Below are 19952 nucleotides of genomic sequence, written 5' to 3' on the forward strand. Positions count from 1 at the left end.
CCCCAGGAATTTGTCCAAAACTTTTTTAAACCCAGATATGCTAACCACTGCTACCACGGTTGTGCACCATTTATAGAATAGCTCTTAGTGCCAGGATCTGCAACTACTTTAGGCATGACCATTTTTAGATTGTAAGCTCTTCGAGCAGGGACTGTCCTTCCATGTTAAATTGTACAGCGCTGCGTAACCCTAGTAGCGCTTTAGAAATGTTAAGTAGTAGTAGTAATTTACACCAACTGAACCCTGGTGTAAATTCTCATGCCTAAATTATGTGTGGATCAACAACACGCGTAAATTGCAGGAACACTCCCAATCCGCCCATGACCCTCTTATGGCTGTGCCCCCTTTTTTGATCTGTGCAAAAACGTTACATACGCAGATCTTAATTACTGCCAATTAGCACTGATAATTGTTAAGGCCCAATTATTGGCACTAATTGGCTCATTCAATTAAATTGCGCACATAATTGTATACACAATTTAAAGCACCGTTTATACTCTATAGCAGTATGCATAAATTTAGGTCCAGACAGAGGCTGTCCTAATTTTATCCGTATAACTATAGGATAGCTGAATACCACCGGAAATCCATATTATGGCAGCATTCATCACTGTATATATATTTAATGTTGCCACTTCTATGGATTTGGGCCCTGAGAATGTTTAAATGTTGACCTATGTTACTAGTTCCTACTTTCAATTTGGGCAGATATCTTGCAGAATTGAGGGCAAAGTTATTTCTCATGCAGCACACTGTCAGGCTTATTTTCAAAAGAGAAGCGCGCCCATCTTTCGACACAAATCGGAAGATGGGCGTCCTTCTCAAAGGGTCGCCCAAATTGACAAAATCGAAAGCTGATTTTGGACATCCTCAACTGCTTTCCATCACAGGGACGACCAAAGTTCACGGGGGCGTGTTGGAGGCGTAGCGAAGGTGGGACTGGGGCGTGCCTAACACATGGGCATCCTTAACCGCTAATGGAAAAAAGAAGGGCATCCCTGACGAACACTTGGATGACTTTACCTGGTCCTTTTTTTCTTACGACCAAGCCACAAAAATGTGCCCTAAATGACCAGATGACCACCGGAGAGAATCGGGGATGACCTCCCCTTTACTCCCTCCAGTGGTCACTAACCCCCTCCCACCCTCAAAAAACATAAAAAAAAAATATTTTTCCAGCCTCTATGCCAGCCTCAAATATCATACCCAGCTCCATGACAGCAGTATGCAGGTCCCTGAAGCAGTTTTAGTGGGTGCAGTGCACTTCAGGCAGGCGGACACAGGCCCATCCCCCCCTACCTGTTACACTCATGGTGGTAAATGTGAGCCCTTCAAAACCCACCAGAAACCCACATGTAGGCGCCCCCTTCACCCCTAAGGGCTATGGTAGTGGTGTACAGTTGTGGGTAGTGGGTTTTGGAGGGCTCAGCACACAAGGTAAGGGAGCTATGCACCTGGGAACAATTTATGAAGTCCACTACAGTGCCACCTAGTGTGCCCGGTTGGTATCCTGGCATGTCAGGGGGACCAGTGCACTACGAATGCTGGCTCCTTCCATGACCAAAGGGCTTGGATTTGGTGGTTTCTGAGATGGGCGTACTCGGTTTCCATTATCGCCGAAAACCGGGGACGACCATCTCTAAGGTCAACCATCTCAACATTTAGGTTGACCATCTCTAAGGTTGACCTAAATTTCGCGATTTGGGTGTCCCCGACCGTATTATCAAAACAAAAGAAGGACGCACATCTTGTTTCGATAATATGGGTTTCCACACCCCTTTGCTGGGACGTCCTGCGAGGACGTCCTCGGGAAAACTTGGGCGCCCCTTTCGATTATGCCCCTCTGTGTGTACTAAGGGCACTCTATAAATAATAAATATTCTAATTTTAATGGGTTCATCCTAACGCTGAAACTATGAAATATGCTTCCAAGAAAGCTGTCCTACTCCTATCAATAAATAGCTTTAAAAATAGTTGAATACTTTCTGCAGGCAAAAGGCACCAGAGGGAAGCTCAGCTTACTCAGACTGTGAGAAACAAGTGCTGATCCTGCAGCTCAATGATGCCAGACTATTTTGAGGTCAATGGAGACTTTTTCCTTGGATATTCAACATAAATAGGATTTTATGCTCTGTTGGATCAATTTGTATTTTTTCTTCCTGTGAAAACTTGAACAGAATGGAAAATGATTGTTTTAATGTATTTAATTTTGCATATGCCACCTGCTGAGAAAAACCTCTTTTTCCATATACCATGAGGATACATGTTAAGTGATTTGTAGATTGTAAAAAAATATCACTATGGTTGCAACAATAACTAATAAATATATGGTTAAACTGTTATTGAATAGACAAAAAGAATATTTCATCTTCCTTTACTTGCAGCAAAAAAAACTAACAAAAAAATGTTACCCATTAAAAAAATGCTTATCACTTTTACAGTTATTTTGTATATACTTGCCATGTTGCAATATAGACATTTGGGATCTGATTCAGTAAGGCAAATCTTTTTTTTTTCTGTGCCAATGAAGAAATAGGCTTAGAAGTTCCATATTTAAAGATATTAGGCAACTGAAACAGCCCTTGCTAAAGTCTCTGAAAATCTGTTCCTGGCCAGATCCAAAGTCAGGTTTTCAGGATACCAACAATGAAAGCATGAGACGGAGATTTACATACAACTGAGATAGTCCATGCAAATTCATTGTGAATATCCTGCAATGACCTTTAAATCTACCCTTGAACAAGGTGATATTCTACTTCCATAATTATTTTTGAGCATTAATTTATAGCTTTTATGAAGTAGAAACTGTTCAGGGAGTTTGCTTCAATGTTCTTTTGTTTACACAGTAGTGCTATATGAAACTACAGTAAGTTTGCATAATTATTGCCATAACACAGAATGTGTATACACTGTGTTGCTGGCATGTGCCTCACCTTTTTTTATGTAGGTCGGTGGCAGCAGGCAATGATTCAGACAGCCTGCTCTTGCCAACCCAAGCCCTCTCTCTCACTCTTCCCACCTATGTGGAAGTGGGAAGTTACATCAGAGTGAAGACTCGGGGGCTGTTTTGAACCACTACCCACTGTTGCTGACTGCTACAGAAGAAACCTTCTGAGTCATTGGCTGGGAACGTGCCAACAGCATACTGGTTAGAAATTTTAACCTGAGCCTTCCAGTTTCCTGCCCGCTGCTCTAACCATGAGATACTCCTGTGCTCCAAAAACTGCATAAAAAGCCCTAAAAAGCAGGGTTTTTCTCTCAAGACTCAAGCTATTGATCTCTGATATCAACTCATCTATTTTGTATTCCAATTAATTTTTTGATATTGCTTTGTGTTTGCAGATCTTGGCTTCTGGTCCATTTGCCCTGCACTATATCTGTCATCAATGTTTACAGGTTTTAACGACAACAAATATGTAAACGAAGTGATAGCTATTATTTGCTTATATTCTTCAAGAAAAAAAAATCTCTTATTTTAGCCACGTTTTGCATGTGTAAATCACAAAAACTCATTTGGAAGATATAAGACTGGATCAACAGTTTATATGCTAAGTGTTAGCTCCATTATCATTTTACATATTCTGCTTGGAGATGCTCACAGATAAATGTAAGTCTGAACGGTCTGATTGAACAGCAGCCCAGGGGAGTAGTTGATGGGATTGGTATTGATTATCTTCTCCTTGATGTGAAGATCAATTGTATGCTCTTGTCCCATTTCCCAAGTGTACATTAGCAAAGGCAGTAGGGAATGTGCAGTACATGTAAATGTAGTATCCTGTAAGTCATCAAAAGGAGGGGGGGGAGAGAGTTTCATGGAATACATTATCTTAAAGTGGCTATTTATATACAGTATGAAAAGCTTTATTAAATTGCCCCTAAGTTCAGGGCTGGCAGAACACGGTAAGCAGGATATGCAGGGCAGGGGGGGCACCAACATTTGGGGGTGCCTGGCTTTAGCCCGCCCCAGCTGCCCTGCTCTTTTTCACTGCCACTGCTCTGCCTCTGATCAAATGGTCTGGTGCGTTGGCACCGTATACTCCTCTGAGTCACAAAATTAACTTAATCTGTGACTCAGAGGAGCATGTATTGCCGGCGCCAGTGCACCAGACCCAAATGTCTAGAGGCAGAGCTGTAGGTGGAAGTTGATCCAGGGGATGGATGAGAGAATGGAGCTGGAGCTGGGGCTGAAAAAGGGGGCAGGCAGGAGAAGGGAGAGGAGGAAGAAGAGAGAAAGGAGATGCTGGGTTGGGCTGGGCTGGCCTGGGGCTTGGCAGGGGGAAGACTGATAGTTTGCAGGGGGGGCGCCAGAGACCCTAGAACCAGCCCTGCCTAAATTTTAGCACAAGCATCAGTAAAAATGAAGCATATATGTTCAAATGCAATCAGGTTCTTTTGTTATTTTCTCTTCATGGAGGGCTTGCAGTCTAAGGGGGTCAATATTCCGCATGTAGCAGTCAGATTTGTCTTAAATGCTGATTACTGCAGGATGAGGTTGGAATGCATCCACACACGCAGACAAAAAGGAAAAAAAAACAATTTCCTATGGACAAGAAGATGTAAAATAGAAGTAGGGAAGACCCAAAGGTCTTTGAGGAGATGACCTGGGCCTGAAGGAATGAGCGAGTCCATAAATTTAGGTTTAAAAGTTTATTATATATCCAACAGAAATTATTGTGCAATGAAGATGCTTATGCTGTGTGTTGTATATCCAAAAAGGCAAATCTGGGACTCAACACGAGCCCGTGTTTCAGTGGAATTGACTGCATCAGGAGTCACACAGTCTAAGAAATAATAAAAGCACGGAAACAAGAACACTTTCAAAGGTCCCCTCTTGGAACTATCTTCCATGTTCCATGGGGTCTACTGAGTGTCCAGACAGGAATGATCTCCAGTTGCTCCTTCTTTGCTGGCACTAGGTTGAAAATGGTCCTGCCAATCCCTAGAGGTAGTCTTCTGGTACTAGCGCTAGGGATCAGGTTTCTATATAAGGGCTGCCTTTACACAGAAACTTGATCCCTAGCAGTATTACCATGAGACTACTACCAGGATTTGCCAGTGTCATTTTGAACCTGGTGCCAGCAAGGGCAGGAGCAACTGGAGATGGTTCCTACCTGGACCCTCACTAGACCCCAGGGAACATGAAGGTAGGCTGACCTTGGTTTTACCTGCTTTATCTACATGGATGACATACCCCCAGTATCTAAATGTACTGGCCAGATGATTCCTCAGTGCAGACAACTCTTACCACCAAGTTTAAAAAATACAACTATGGATTGAATGAAACAGGATGAAACTAAATGTATCCAAATCTAAAAAGCTATTGTTTTCTTGTTGTCCCCTCCCTCCGGTATTAAAACACTATCTCCAGTTCTGACACCCTCAGGATCCTAGGGGTAACCTTTGATACAGGTATCTCTTTTTCAAGCCACATCTCAAAAGTGATCTCCAAATGTTTTTAAAAGTTATTCCAGATCAAATCCCTATGTCTTTTTTCTGAGCCAGGCACATTTCGTATCTTAACGCATGCTCTGGTCCTCACTAGTATTGACTATTAAATGCTTTATTTAAAGGGATTAATCAACGAGAGCTCTGGTGTCTTCAACTGATGCAAAATATTGCTGTGAAATTAGTATTGGGAGGGTGTAAATATAACCTTGTTACCCACTTATTATGAAAGGAACGCTAGCTCCCTGTGTAATATCGTGTCCAATATAAAATTCTCACTTTAATTCATAAGACTCTTCTATCTGGCCAGCCATCAATTCCATCTCAATACCTATTGTCATACCTACCCTCCCCCCCCCCCCCCCCCCTTGAGATCTCTGCTCAGGTGCTCAATCTCTTCTGGTCGCACCGGCTCCATGTCTGATTCCATTGACCAGCCTGCGTAATTCCATGTTCTCAGTTGCTGGGCCAATTCATTGGAATTCCCTTCCCACTGAAGTATGCCAGCTGGGATCCCATTCAGAGTTCAGAGTGGTTTTCAAAACTTACCTGTTCAGACAAACCTATGGGGCTACATTCTAGCACTTGTCTCCCTGATAATATCTCTGAGCTTGAAGCTGAGACTGTGTGCCTTTGCCTATAGGTAAGTTACCTTTCCTATAGACATTGTAGTTCTTTTCCTTTAATCTCTCGCATCATTAATTTTGAAAACCGCTATGATGGTATACACTCTTTGGTGGTATATCAAGAAAAATCCTGAAACCTGAAATGGCCTACTGGTGGGTGGAGGGACCTTTTGAAAGGGGAGTGGATTCCAGTTTACAGTTTATTAGATCTTGATATACTGCTTTATCAATATACAGATCAAAGCGATCCACAATGTCATTAATAACAAGAAAAGAACTCCATTAATATAGGAAAGACTGAACCAGCATCCATACATACTCAAAAAGATAGTCATCTCAGGTCCCTGTAGTGATGCAAGGGTTAGCCCTACAACCCAAAAGCACAATGAAGAAAAGTGGGTTTTTTGTCAGAGAGGGGAGGCCAAACTCTGAAGGAGCTTCTGGGTGGGGGAAGGGTGCTTTGGGGACATCTTCTGTTAACTCTAGTCAGTCCCTCAGAGATGTGTCTCGGGACCATGGTTTTCCAGCCTGATGCTCCTGAGACGATAGAATAATAATACTTACAAGATGGCTCACAAGCAGTATAATTCATTTACATCAAGAGTCAGTACCCTGAAGTACTGAGCTACCACTGCTTGCTGAATCCTTTGATAAATCAAGGTGTGGTAAATGTTCAACTTTTATCACACCTTAATAACTACTTCCCTTATTCTGGCACATCATAGACCTGCAAATTCCTTGCATGCTCAGTCTGACATTCTTACAATATCTGTGAGATAGGCTGCAAAGTCACGGCAGGCTTCGCCGTCTGCTTGTTCACTCTGTTGGCAGATATAAGTATGCAGTCCTTAGCAGCCAGCCTGAATAAGTCAAAACAGGCACATCTGCACATATAGAAATTATAAATAATTGGAATTGTAATTCATTGTAACCCTAGACATTACTTTCCTTGTATTGTGAGATACTTGGAAATCAGCTATGCACCCTGATAGGGTATGCAATTGGACAACTTCATTTACTACTGTAATACTCTATATAAAGCAAGGCCTAGTGTTGAACCTGTATGGTACAGACATATATATGATGCTACTAAGCAAACAAATGTGCAATTAAAATGGAAAAAGGTCTTGCATGTTTTGAACACGGTTCTCATAGAGCTATTAAACTAAGAATTAAACTGAAGAACAATATTCTTGGACACCCTGATGATCAGGGTCAGGAACAATGTCTCACTCTAAGTGAGGAGCACTTGGTGCCTAGCAGCATCCCGTACTCCATGCCTGACACCCAAACCAAAGATCTGGTAGTGCAGCAGACCCCTCCCTCTCCACAACCTGACCACCCTGCCCCAATCTTAAAAGAAACTCCCTGGTAGTCTAGCAGCTCCTCCTCACCCACCCCCCACCCCCACAACATTTTTTTTAAATTCCATGGTGTCTATCGTACCCCCAAATCTCCCAACCTCTCCTTCAGGCCCCTCAAAACCTCAGGGCATACCTTGAAAAAGCAGGAGTGATGTCCACTCACTCCTGTCTTCATGCTGCCTTCTTGGAAAATGGTGTTGCCTGACTTTTGTGGTCCATCCTAAGATGGGGTCCCAGGATGCGTCATGTAGGATCAGGCAGTGCCATTTTCCAAGATGGCAGTGCAGAGGCAGGAGCACATTGGCATGGAGGATGGGGGGGGGTGCTGCTAGACATCAGGGATTTTTTTTAAGTTGGGTCAGGGGGAGGGAGGGAACCGTTAGATTACCAGAGATTTGGGAGCTCATGCAAATCACCAGTCTTTTTTAAATGTCCCCTTCAAGTACTGACGGGAAGGGGGACATTTTTTTCACTGAGCTGCAGATTACTGTGCATTTTTAATATGGCAGTCATTTTCATGCTCATTGCATACTGCATCACTGCAATATATTTTGGAGTTAATTTCGCAGTGGAAGCCACATGCTAAAGCCATCGGCACATGGCTCTACTGTCTGGCTTTCTGCATTGGCCCCCCTGTGGGCAAAAGTACACATGCATATTACACTACTGTGAGTAGTTATAAAGTTACCCCTGTTATCTCTAAACATCTAATTTGAAGTATTTAACTAGCTCAGCCATGAAAAACCACTGAAGTTAAAGAAATCCTAAAAATTAGAAGTGGAAACTTTCAGAGAAGGAATCCTATTATGTATAGTTATACGAGCTCTTAGTTGCTTTCTTACCTCTGCACTATTGTTTTGGCATTTGTGAGTTCCCGCAAACCAGCCATCATTTGAACACTGGTCGATATCTAGCTTCTGTAGATTTATGTCCACTTTAACTACTCCCCTGAAATAAAAAGCATTTATCAATGTAAAGCACTAACAATGGCTTTTATAAGCAGTCATCAGCATATGCAATTCTTAAAATAGTACTTTAACCACATCTACTGCAACACATCATACTAGGGGCAGACTGACCAGTTTGTCAATAGGCAGTGCCTGAGGGCAAAGCAGTAGGGAGCCCACTCTCCCTTAATCAGTAATAGTAATATATGTCAGATTGTTGGTTAGGGGCCTATGTCCTTATTGCGTGGGGGCCCAGATCACTGTCAGTCTGTCCCTGCATCATACTATACTAATCTAAATGATACATTTTAATTATTGGAGACCAGTACTAGAGGTACAGTATCTTAACTAACCTATGTTCAGGAAGGGAATTTATCTAAACTTAAACTAAGAAGCACACGTGTAAACATTTTAGGGTGCAAAGAAAGAAAAAATCTAATCAAATGATTTGTCACCATTCGCTGACCTCTAACATACCCTACAAGATAGTACTGGGGACATGTTATTGTGTTAACACAGCCAATCTCTAGAGAAGGTGGGACCAAATGACCTTCATTTCCTTTGTCACTGTTCATCTAAACTATTTTATATGAGATCTGCAATCAAATGGAGAATCAGAATGAAGTAGAATGAATAAAGTGTTTTCTTAAATCAATCTGCCTGCAACCTTTTCATGTACAGCCCCAATTTAGACAGGTTGGAGAAGTAGGAATTGAGATGTGCAGGTCAGCGTGTCTAAAGTTTCACCAATATTTTAGAAGAGAATCTGCCAACATAGAGCCTTTCTAAAATACAAGGGGTGACGGGTGAATGGCATTGGAGTAGGCAGCACGCAAAGTTGTTCTTTCTTACTTGAATGTTTCTTTTCTCTAAAGATGCCAAAGCGTAAGTGAAAGGTTGATGGTTCCTCTTCCCATTAACTACACACCCCTAAGCTGAAACAAACTTTGATAAAATCCTTTACGGCTCCAGCAGCATAGGGGGCCTTTGCTTTAGATGTGGAAGAGAAAAACCCATCTTGGAGGGAACATGTCACTGAGCCCAAGAAGTCCAATTCTTCTTCTGGGACAGCCATGCAAGCTGGTGGCGGAACAATGGAGTTATAGCTCCACATTACAGATGGAGGAACAGAGCCTGTCAAGCCTAGCAATATTGACATCAATACATTATCCCTAACTGGAAGTTCGAGCTTCTACCAGTGTAAAGTTTGCTACTTCAGCGGAACATACTGGAGCTCCTGGTGTGCAACAAGAGAGGGAGAATTTCCTTTCTACAATTAAGCCTCAGATAGAACCACTGGACTTTAGAGTCTATTTGGATCACCATTGAGTGCTTCCATTCCTTTGGCTGGTTACTGTGGGCACTTGCACACCCTGCAAGCAACTGGACACTCGTTTGTCTTCCCAAGAGGCTAAGCTTTCTGAATTAGAATTAATCTGTATCCCATGTTAAAGAGACAGAACATAAAATGCTGCAGGATAATGTGAGGCTTGCTTGTGAGGTTGAAAACCTAGAAAATGTTGCTAAAAATCTGAACTTCAGATTCTTAAATTTCCCATCTTTGAAGATTGGCTTTGCTTGTGAGACTTTTCACAGATTTCTGAAGGAGGCTTTCAACTATTCTGACAATTGCTATATCGGCCTGTTCAAAGATATTATTTATCAACTTCTTTAATACGTGGGCCTGGTTTAGAAGGTTCTTTACAGGCTGAATTATGATCTGATAGTCTTAATGTGTCGGCTGTATTAGAGTCATTGTAAGAAGAAATAGCTTTTAGAGCTGCATAATTGGTTTGATTTGTGTTCCTTCAGGATAAAGAAGTCTACTGTAACTATTATGGGAGATAAGATATAGACCTTTCCTGATGTATCCTGAAGCTCTCAAGAGAGGAGGAAAATATTTTTTTGAGAGCCACAGTATTTTCGCTTAGTGTCAGATTTCAATTGAGATTTCCATGAAAATGTGTAGTAAATTTAAATAATTTGGCATAATTTCTTTGAAAGCAAAATCTCCCAATATAATGCAAAGATAGTATCCAAATTTATTCAGTGCTTTTCCACACTCTTGTAGATAGAAATATATGTTTTTACATTTTCTTCCAAATCTTTTAAACATTAAACAGTTCAGCATCAGTTTTTAAAGCGCCTATAGTGTAGATATATTCAAATGACACCAACAGAAATTGTCTGCTGCATGAAAAACCAACAGGACCCGTTTCACCGAAAAACGGCTTCTTCAGGGTCTTAAACAGTACAGACAACCAATCTGAAAAATAAAGCAAAAAACACTAAGTAGAAAACATTTAAAGAAAAATATATAGGTATTAAGTGTCTGCTTTTTCATGAAATATATTTTTATTTATGTTTGCATCTTCTGTCCCCATGTTTGTGATCTACTGACGTGATCATTTCTCTTTTCTTTATTTGTAGTGATTTCCTTTCCTTACACCAGGCAGAAATTTATGTACAAAGGTGTTCTTTGTGTTTATTTTGAAAATCTATAAATAAAAATTTCAGGACAACTGATGTTTATGTGCCAGGTATACTGATAAACTCAACCCAGCGCTATATTATTCTTAAATATTTCAAAATTTCAGCACAGCAGGGTACATTAACCATGATCAGTGGGTAAGAAGCATCAGAGGCAACTCTTGTCACACTAGGAAACACAGCCTAGTGTCTTGCTGAAATCATCATCAGCTTCCACTTTAAACCCACAGTCTGTTTTCTTATAGTCAAACTTTTAATACAAGAATTGAAACAATCACTTATCTGAAAAACAGCATTTTACAAAATGAATCATGTTTCGCATGGCTGCATCAGGGTAAGGTCCCAAGCGGCATCAAAATTGTTTTTGAATCATCTTGTAGAGATTGTGATGTATTTGATATTTTGAACTGAACAGCTGGGAGAACACTATCCTGCTTATAATCGAAAGAGAAAAATGCCTATATTGCGACCCAAATCGGGAGATGGGCGTCTTTCTCCCGTGGGCGCCCAAATCGGTATAATCGAAAGCCGATTTTGGGCGTTTCCAACTGCAATCCGTCACAGAAACGGGTAAAGTTGACGGGGCGTGTCAGAGGCGTGGTGAAGGCGGAACTGGGGCGTGGTTATCGGCCGAAGAGAGAGATGGGCGCCTTTAGCTGATAAGTGAAAAAAAAGGCGTTTTGACCGCGATTTTGGGTCACTTTTTGTGGACCCTTTTTTTCACGCACAAGTCCCCAAAAAGTGCCCCAACTGACCATCTGACCACTGGAGGGAATTGAGGATGACCTCCCCGGACTCCCCCAGTGGTCACTAACCCCCCCCCCCCCCACCAAAAAAAACCCACTTTAAAAACTTTTTTTCTAGCCTGTATGCCAGCCTCAATTGCCGTACCCACCTCTATGACAGCAGAATGTGTTCTATCCTGTGACAGCCTTTCCCTGGTTCTGATGTGGCTCTCGGGTGAGTGTGACACCTTTTCTGTTATGCGCACTGCAGAGTCACATCAGCAATGCATTGTGGTGGGTGTAGGGTATTGGGCTCCGTGATTCCACTAGCTTGTGGCAAATGCTCACGATGTTGGTAGTTGGTAGGCTCTACTCCCATGGTGCTTTTCCCCCTACTTACTGGGTCAGAGTGTGCCCTGTTTTGTTTCTGGTAGTCCATGAGGCAGTGGCCGTTTTTGTAAGCCAGTTTTAGATCCCTTTCACGTCTTAGCCACGTTACAGAACTTAGTTCTTACCTTGAATATGGCTGAAAGAGGGCATTGTACACCTTTCTACCAGCTCTGACCTACTGCTCATCTCAGTACCAGGGAGACTCGTTGCCAGTGGGGCACAACCTCTGATCTGCAGTTAACTGTGAGTAAGCGTGCTTATTCCAATAAAGGACGTTTTCGGAGAGATTAGTCTTCAGGTGTCAACTGGTGTGCCAATGTTATATAGCAGCAACAAGTCCTAGAGGCCTGCATGTATGCAGGTCCCTGGAGCACTTTTAGTGGGTACCGCAGTGCACTTCAGCCAGGTGGACCCAGGCCCATCCCCCATACCTGTAACACTTGTGCTGGTAAATGGGAGGCCTCCAAAACCCACTGTACCCACATGTAGCTATGGTAGTGTTGTATATTTGTGGGTAGTGGGTTTTGGGGGATGGGGGTTGGGTGCTCAGCACCCGTGGTAAGGGAGCTATGCATGTGGGAGCGTTGTCTGAAGTCCACCGCACTGACCTCTAGGGTGCCCAGTTGGTGTCCTGGCATGTCAGGGGGGCGAGTGTACTACGAATCGTGGCCCCTCCCATGACCAAATGGCTCAGATTAGGACATTTTTGAGCTGGGCATTTTTAGTTTCCATTATTGCTAAAAAAAACAAACGCCCAACTGAAAAACGTCCATTGTTTTGAAAATACGGTCTGTCCCACCTCTTCACGTACCCGTTTTCGGACATAGACGCCCATGGAGATTGCGTTCGCGTTCGATTATGCCCCTCTATGCAGCTTGAAGTGGTGTGAAAAAGCCTACCTTTTTCACACCACCAAGCAAGCCAAATAACGTTTATTTAGACAATTTTAGACCACAAAAGAAACAACTTTTATAAACAGCAGCAAATAAGATGAATAGCAGCAAAAGAGAATAGAAATGACAGCTTGTGTTTGGATTTCCCCTAAACAAACAGAAAGTTGAAAAGTACACAGTTAACAGTGTGACGTGATGGTGTGCTTCTCCTTTCCCGGTTTCACAGACTTAGGCATGCCTCTCTGGGGGACAGGCATTGGTAAAGTGTGTCTCAGTAGGGCAACAGGAGATATGTGAATGGGCATCTGGTGGGTGAGTACAGTATGGGGTAGTAACTGACGGTATATGTGAGGTGTATATATGTCTGTGAATCAAAGGTAATGGTGTACATATCTATTTCCACATGGAGACTATTTTTTTTATTTTGGAAATGTGAGGAGTGGGATGTCAGGAGTAGAGCTATATATGTGTATATATGTGTGCATATTGGCATCTGTGTAAGTGTACCAGTAACCTTCTCCCTTACACTTTCCCCAGTTTTCCTGTACTCACTGCTTGTTCTTACCATCATCCTGTCCTGTTCTTCCTTGAAATCTCCCTCCTTCTTTCCACCCACTTATGCATTCCCCCTTTCCTCTCGTCCCTGCTTTCCCCTTTTCACTCCTACCCTCTCTTTCTGCCTTTTAGCATTCTCTCCCTATCTTTTCCTTTACTTCTCTTTAACTCCACCCCTTACTTGTGTTTTACCTGCTCACCTCACCCCTTCCCTTCGCTGCAGCCTTGCTGATCTTCCATAGTGAGACCCATGAACTTCCATCTTCAATCTACCCTGCTGCTCTTCTCAGCAGGGAAAGAGAAAGGATATTGGATTTAGCTCATGCTTTTTCAGTGCAAACAGGTGGGTATGGACACACTGACAGGCTGATGTATGTACCACTTAAGCAAAATGGGGGCGATTCTATATATGGCGCTTGAAAATTCCACCTAGGCATATTCTCTAAAGTATGCCTAAATTTTATAGAATAGGCTTAATGTTTCATGCGGTATATAGAATACGCCGAGCGTCTCTCCACGCAACTAAAGTTGGTCGCATCCATTTAGGACACATTTTACTTTGTGTAAATCCTAGTGCCTAAATTAGGAGCAGAGTGGGTGTATTCTATAATAATGTGCATAGATTGTAGAAATGCCCATGACCCGCCCATTCCACAACCACTTTTCAACTATGCAACTTAGAATTTAGGGGCAGCACAATATAGAATACACTTAGCAAGTTAATCTCAATTATTGCCAATTAGTGCTATTAATTGTTTATTAACATCCAATTAACAGCATTGATTAGCTTGTTCACCAATTAAGTTATGTGCATTGTTATAGAATACGCTTCGATTTCCACACAGAAGTTCAGGGGCCATATATAGAATCTGGGGGAATGCACCTAATAGGGCAGATTAGTTTACTAAGGGGTGGAGGAGTGGCCTAATGTTTAATGCTATGGACTTTGATCCTGGCAACCTGGGCTCAATTCCCACTTCAGCTCCTTGTGACCTTGGGCAAGTCACTTAACCCTCCATTGCCCTAGGGTGCCAGTTGGTGTCTTGGCATGTCAGGGGGACCAGTGCACTACAAATACTGGCTCCTCCCACAAGCAAATGGGTTGAGATGGCCGCTTTTAGTTTCCATTATCGCTGAAAAACAAAACCGGCCATCTCAAACCCGGCAAACTCTGGCATTTGGCCGGTCCAAACCGTATTATCGAAAGAAAAGATGGCTGGCCATCTTTTTCAATAATACGGTTCGGGCCAGCTGTTTGTGGCGCCGCCAAAATAGATTGTCGGCAATCTATTTCACCGGCGCCGTTCGATTATTCCCCTCTATGGTAACTCTACAGCTCAACACTACCTGGACCTACACATTATCCTCCCAGCATCCCAATCTCCGTGCACTTTTCAGCACAGAAACAATCTTATGCTCCTTGCTGGACCACCATGTCCGACTACTGCTAAGTAAAAGAAAAAGCGCACTCCTACTCCAATTCAGTTTATCCTCAGCATTCAACCTGGTGAACCACACCCTCCCATTAAGAAACCTCAAGGACTTGGGGATCACAGGAAAAGCTCTAAAATGGTTCAGAGGTTTCTTGAAAAGCAGATCATACAGGGTCAAACAGCACACGAACTTATCACTAAACTGGAGTAAAGGATGCAGGGTCCCTCAGGGCTCCCCCCCCCCCCCCTCTCACCGGTACTATTTAATGTTTTTCTCCATTCCCTAAGCTCACAGACAGTAATGACTTCCTCCATTATATCTACATGGATGACATCTCAGTGTTAACCCCCATCCAATCAATCTTTAAAATCGACTTACCCAGGGTCCAGAAATGCATCACCCTAGTAGAAACTTGGATGTATGACCATAAGCTAAAGCTTAGCACAGATAAAACCAAATTCCTATGTTTCAACTCCAAGCCAGAACAAATCCCCAAGATGATTAGCATCAACCAAGTTGACTTTACCCTCTCCACAAACATCAAAATCCTAGGTGTGCAAATAGATGGCACCCTTTCCCTGGAGACACAAATTAACACCTTAACCAAAAAATATTTCTTCCTAATTAGAAAGCCCCCGCACCATTTGGAAATACTTCAATACCAACCACTTTGAACAGTTGGTGCATGCACTCTTACTATCATCCCTAGACTACTGTAACTCAATATACTTGGGCTGCACAAAGACCTTACTGAAAAGACTCCAAACCATTCAAAACACCTCAGTAAGACTAATCTTCGGTCTATTAAAATTCTACAGCATCTCCCCGCTCTACATCAAACTACATTGGCTACCCATCGAGGTGAGAATATCCTTCAAACTAGCTTGCTTCCTTTTCAAAACACTACAAGGATTGATCCCCTGCTACCTACTAGTTCATTTCTGCTTCCCAACCTCCACAAGAACTAGCAGACAAGAAACTGCTAACTTTTTCACCTTCTCCTCACCCAAAGGTAAGAAGAGATTAGCACTCTTCGACAAATCTCTTGCCATCCATGCAGCCAGACTGTGGAAAGACATTACCAGAACCTTCTCACCTTCACAATCTTTCCTCTTATTGCAAAAAAAGATTAAAACTCTCTTATTTAAGAAACTAAAATCCTATCTACCCCCAAAGCAATTCACTGTAATTCTCAAAGGAATTTTCTGATTTCTAAAACCCTAAGATGTTTGTAAACCACTAAGAACTGAACAGGTGTTAGCAGGATATAAGTCCTAATATAATGTAATGTAATATAGTAAAAAGAAATACAAAATACATACATAAGCTGGATGTTAATAAAAGCCACAATGAAACACATTTTTGGATAATTGTGGGATATGAGCATGAATAAATAAAAAATAAATAAATCAGTCTAAAAAAGTCTTTGCAAAATGCTCACATAAAATAAAACACAAAATAATACCCTATTTCATCCAAACAAATCTGAAACCTTTAAAATACCCTCTCCCAATATATATTCAGACTTCAGGATATAAAAGATATCAAAAAACTACTCCTAAAAGCATGTATAACTAAAACAAATCTATACTCCATTATAGTTAACTCACCAAGAAAGATTAAAACCCCATATCTCACAACCATTAAAAAAAACCTTACTAGAAAGATATTATTGAAAAATCATATCACAAAAAATATAAAAACTAAAATATAAACAAAATGAATCACATATAAGCATGTAACTGAGGGGCACACTTCATTTTTAGTTTAAAATAATTAATGGATAGTGTAGAAACTTGTGCTTCATATCTGTAAAAGCCTCATTAACACTGTCTCCCCGGGATTCTATATGTATTTTGCCTTAATTTAAGTGTGGAAATCGTATTCTATAACAAAGCATATAACTTAATTGGTTAACTAATCAGCACTGTTAATTGGATGTTAAGCACTTATCAGTACTAATTGGCATTAATTAAGATTAACACGCACAACTCACTAAGCGTATTCTGTAATGTAGTGTGCCTAAATTCTAAGTTGCATAGTTGGAAGGGGCAGGGCCATGGGTGGGGCATGGGCATTTCTAAAATATATGTGCGTTGTTATAGAATACACCCACTCTGTGCCTAATTTAGGCATTGGGATTTACAACAAGTAAAGCATGACATTAATAGCTGCAACTACATTTTGGTCGCATGGAGAGCTCTTGCCATTATTCTATATATCGCACAGAAATTTAAGCCTATTCTATAAAATTTAGCTGTGCTTTACAGAATATGTCTAAGCTTATATTTTTCCGCATGGAATTTTTAGGCGCCATATATAAAATCTAGCCCTTTTTGTCCAATACAGATAAAGCTGCTAGCAATACATAAGAACACAGAAAATAAGAACATAAGAGTAGCCATACTGGGTCAGTCCAATGGTCCATCTAGCCCAGTATCCTGTGTCCAACACTGTCCAAACCAGGTCACAAGTACCTGGCAGAAACCCAAATTGCGGCAACATTCCATACTCCAATGCCAGGGCAAGCAGTTGCTTCCCCATGTCTGTCTCAATAGCAGACTATGGACTTTCCCTCCAGGAACTTGTACAAACATTTTTAAACCCAGATTTGCTAACCACTGTTACCAAATCCTCCAGCAAAGAGTTCCAGAGCTTAACTATTCATTGAGTGAAAAAATATTTCCTCCTATTTGTTTTAAAAGTATTTCCATGTAACTTCCTTGAGTGTCCCCTAGTCTTTGTACTTTTGGAATGAGTAAAAAATCAATTTACTTCTATTTGTTCCACACCACTCAATCATATCTCCCCTCATCCGTCTCTTTTCCAAGCTGAAGAGCCCTAACTTCTTTAGCCTTTCCTCATACAAGAGGAATTCCAACCCCTTTATCATTTTGGTCACTCTTCTTTGAACCTTTTCTAATTCCAATATATCTTTCTTGAGATACAGCGACCAGAACTGAACGCAATACTCAAGCTGCGGTTGCACCATGGAGCAATACAGAGGCATTATGGTATTTTCTGTCTTATCCACCATCCCTTTTCTAATAATTCCTAGCATCCTGTTTGCTTTTTTGGCTGCCGCACACTGAGCAGAAGATTTCAGCATATTATCTACACCACCACCTAGATCTTTTCTTGAGTGCTGACCCCCAAGGTGGACCCTAGCATCAAGTAACTATGATTTAGATTATTATTTCCAATGTGCAATGCTTTGCATTTGTCCACATTAAATTTAATCTGCCATTTGGATGCCCAGTCTTCCAATTTCCTAAGGTCTTCCTGCAATATTTCACAGTTTGCATGTGTTTTAACAACTTTGAATAATTTTGTGTCATCTGCAGACTTAATCACCTCACTCATTGTTCCAATTTTCATATCATTTATAAATATGAAAAATAACTCCGGTCCCAGTACTTATCCCTGTGGCACTCCACAGTTCATTTTCCTCCATTGAGAGAAATGACCATTTAACCTTACCCTCTGTTTTCTGTCCAATAACCAATTCCTAATCCATCAGTACCTTGACTTCTTTCCCATGACTCTTTAATTTTCTCAGGAGTCTCTAATGAGGAACTTTAGCAAAAGCTTTCTGAAAATCTAGATACACTACATCAACCATCTCACCCTTATCCATGTGTTTATTCATGCCTTCAAAAATATGAATCAAACTGGTCAGGCAAGAATTCCCTTGACAGAACCCATGCTGACTCTGTCCCATAAAACCATGATTGTCTATGTGTTCCATAATTTTATTCTTTATAATAGTTTCCACTATTTTGCCCGGCACTGACGTCAAGCTTACTGGTCTGTAATTTTCTGGATCAACCTGGAGCCCTTTTTAAAAATCGGCCTCACATTGGCCACCCTAGAATCTTCAGGTACTATGGAAAATTTTAATGACAGGATTCATATTATTTATTTTTGTTACATTTGTACCCTGTGTTTTCCCACTCATGGCAGGCTCAATGTGGCTTACATGGGGCAATGGAGGGTTAAGTGACTTGCCCAGAGTCACAAGGAGCTGCCTGTGCCTGAAGTGGGAATTGAACTCAGTTCCCCAGGACCAAGGTCCACCACCCTAACTACTAGGCCACTCCTCCACTCCGCTTACTAGCAGCAGATCAGCAATTTCATTCTTGAGTTCTTTGAGTACCCTAGAACGTATGCCATCCGGTCCAAGTGATTTACTACTCTTTAATTTGTCAGTTTGATTCAATACATCTTCCAGATTCACTGAGATTTCTTTTAGTTCCTCCACATCATCACCCTTGAAAACCATTTCCGGTATAGGCAGATCTCTTACATCTTCTTCCATAAAGACCAAAGCAAAGAATTCATTCAGTTTCTCCACTATGGTCTTGCCCTCCCTGAGTGCCCCTTTTGCTACTTCATAATCTAATGATCTGATGGATTTCTGCTTCTAATGTACCTGAAAAAGTTGTTACTGTGAATTTTAGCCTCTGTGGCAAGTTTCTCTTCATATTCTCTTCTAGCCTTCTTTATTAATGCTTTGTATCTGACTTGCCAGTGCTTATGTTGCTTCTTATTTTCTTCATTTGGGTCTTTTTTCCATTCTTTTAAGGACAATCTTTTGACTGTAATAGCCTCTTTTACTTCACCTTATAACTATGCAGGCTGTCTTTTTCTCTTCTTTCCACCTTTGCAAATACGTGGAATGCATCTGGTCTGGGCTTCCAAGATGATATTTTTTAATAACATCCATGCCTGATGTGGAGGGGCATAATCGAAAGGGACACCCAAGTTTTGTTGAAGACGTCCTCGCAAAACATCCCGATGGAGGTGTGGGGAAACCCATATTATCGAAACAAGATGGATGTCCATCTTTCGATTCGATAATATGGTTGTGGACGCCCAAATCTTGAAATTTTGGTTGTCCTTAAGAGAGATGGTCGTCCCTAGACTTGGTCGTTTCTAATTTTCGGCGATAATGGAAACCAAGGACGCCCATCTCTGAAATGACCAAATGCAAGCCCTTTGATCGTGGGAGGAGCCAGCATTTGTAGTGCACTGGTCCCCCTGACATGCCAGGACACCAACCGGGCACCCTAGGGGGCACTGC

General features: G+C 41.6%; 1 protein-coding gene across 1 annotated transcript in view; it reads right to left on the reverse strand.

The window, feature by feature from the left end:
- Window positions 1-19952, reverse strand: part of GPR158 (G protein-coupled receptor 158) — a 452345-nt gene that overhangs the window by 399020 nt on the left and 33373 nt on the right. Inside the window, exon 2 of the mRNA XM_030201149.1 lies at window positions 8278-8383. Within this exon, the coding sequence (XP_030057009.1) occupies window positions 8278-8383 (106 nt within the window). The remainder of the gene's footprint in view (window positions 1-8277; window positions 8384-19952) is intronic.

This window comes from Microcaecilia unicolor, chromosome 1, assembly GCF_901765095.1.
Source record: "Microcaecilia unicolor chromosome 1, aMicUni1.1, whole genome shotgun sequence".
NCBI classification, from domain to species: Eukaryota; Metazoa; Chordata; class Amphibia; order Gymnophiona; family Siphonopidae; genus Microcaecilia; species Microcaecilia unicolor.